A 1,872-nucleotide genomic window follows, 5' to 3' on the forward strand; every position below is an offset into this window, starting at 1 on the left:
ATGATTCAAGTGCATCACAGTTTTTATGTACTTTATTTCTATTTTGTGGCAATCTCAGTATATTGTGCCTTGACTTCTGGGTTAGGGTTCACTTTCTTTCACACTCTTATAAGGATCTAATGCTGCCACTGATCTGACTGGCAGCAAAATTAAGGCAGTAATGCGAGTGATGGGGGCTGGCTGTAAATAGAGATGAAGCCTCGCTTGCTCACCCACTGCTCACCTTCTGCTGTGCAGCCGAGTTCCTAACAGGCCACATACCAGTACCAATCTTTGACCTAGGGGTTGGTGACCCTTGCCGTAACTCATGAAGATCATAGAGATGCATCTTGTCTGCCAGGATATGCCTCATTTATATACAATACCTATTATACAGTGAGTCCATATTGGGCATTGCAATATAAAAATTGATGAATGACTGCAAAGAGGGATTTAAAAAATAATTTTACTATTGTTTGGAAGGACTTTAACACTGTAGTTTGTGCATTCTTATTTTAAATACTAAAAAAATACAGATAAGAGAATAATCTCTGCCATCTATTGAGTGCTTACAATGTACTGGCTGATCTTTTCAACATCATTTAATTTAATCCCTGTTAAAAATCCTTGTTCAGGTGCTCAGCCGTGTCTGACTCTTTGCAACCCCATGCACTGCAGCACACCAGGTTCTCTAGTTTACAGATAATAAAATAGAAGCTTAATTAGTCAGCTAGTAAGAAGGCTGGAATGCAAACCCAGATCTGTCAAGCTCAAACTACAAAATGACCACTTCAGATGGGAAGACATTTTCTGTTAATTATTATGTTGTTATTAATTTCTATCACATTTTCTACCTTGTTAGTACTAAGAAACAGAAAGTTCAAAATATTTCTATAGCCCTTATATTACAGGATATGCAAAGAAAGTTATTTCAGTGTGTATTAATATGTTGGTGTTATGCAGAATATGAGAAATAGTTCCAAAGAAGAGGGACTTTTTCTATTTTAGCCCCTTTCGTTAAATCTCAATGGTTGTCATGAGGCAGGCGTTAGAGACTATCCAATTCAATGATTTAATTTTTTAAGTTGAGGAATGCTTTTTTCAAACAAGGTCTTAAAAAATTTGAAAGCTTAATGATTAAAACAGATGAAAATGGAATAGCTTCTCCGTTTGATTTAGAGTTGTGGGAAAAAGGCCCTTTCCTATTTCTAACAAATCACTGATCTAGCCCAACACTTTTATTAATTTCTTAAGTGTTATTAAGAAAATTTTTTTTATTGTTGTTCTTGCTAGCTTTAGTGTGCTCCAAAAGAAAAGAGAGACACAGAATTATTTAAGACTGCACAACTGGATGATGGTAGAGTTGGTGCTCTAATTTTAAGTTTTCCTAGATATATTTGTTTTATTAAAACATGATGCATTCTTAAAACACTGGATTCATATGGAAGATAAGATTCCTATCCTTGAATCACATATCCATGAGACTTTATGTGCATATACCTTTGGAATGTACTGCGTGACTTTCTTTTAATTCAATGGTTTATTTTCCAACTTAATTTTGGGTAACAAATACATTTATATTCATTGAGGATATAAATCACATATTGTTACCCTGCTTATTTAACTTATATGCAGAATACATCATGCAAAATGCCAGGCTGGATGAAGCACAAGATGGAATCAAGATTGCCAGGAGAAATATCAATAACCTCATGTATGCAGATGACACCACACTTATGGCAGAAAGTGAAGAAGAACTAAAGAGCTTCTTGATGAAAGTGAAAGAAGAGAGTGAAAAAGTTGGCTTAAAACTCAATATTCAGAAAACTAAGATCATGGCATCTGGTCCCATCACTTTGTGGAAAATAGATGGGGAAACAATGGAAATAGTGC

At 35.0% G+C, this 1,872-nt stretch overlaps 1 protein-coding gene across 1 annotated transcript in view; it reads right to left on the reverse strand.

Annotated features, from left to right (window-relative positions):
- The window catches only part of LOC104995185 (transmembrane protease serine 11D-like), a 44,487-nt gene extending 44,159 nt beyond the window's left edge, over positions 1-328 (reverse strand). Inside the window, exon 1 of the mRNA XM_010848911.1 lies at positions 224-328. Within this exon, the coding sequence (XP_010847213.1) occupies positions 224-328 (105 nt within the window). The remainder of the gene's footprint in view (positions 1-223) is intronic.
- Positions 329-1,872: the final 1,544 nt, after the last annotated feature.

Source organism: Bison bison, unplaced genomic scaffold, assembly GCF_000754665.1.
Source record: "Bison bison bison isolate TAMUID 2011002044 unplaced genomic scaffold, Bison_UMD1.0 scf7180017864279, whole genome shotgun sequence".
Taxonomy (NCBI): domain Eukaryota; kingdom Metazoa; phylum Chordata; class Mammalia; order Artiodactyla; family Bovidae; genus Bison; species Bison bison.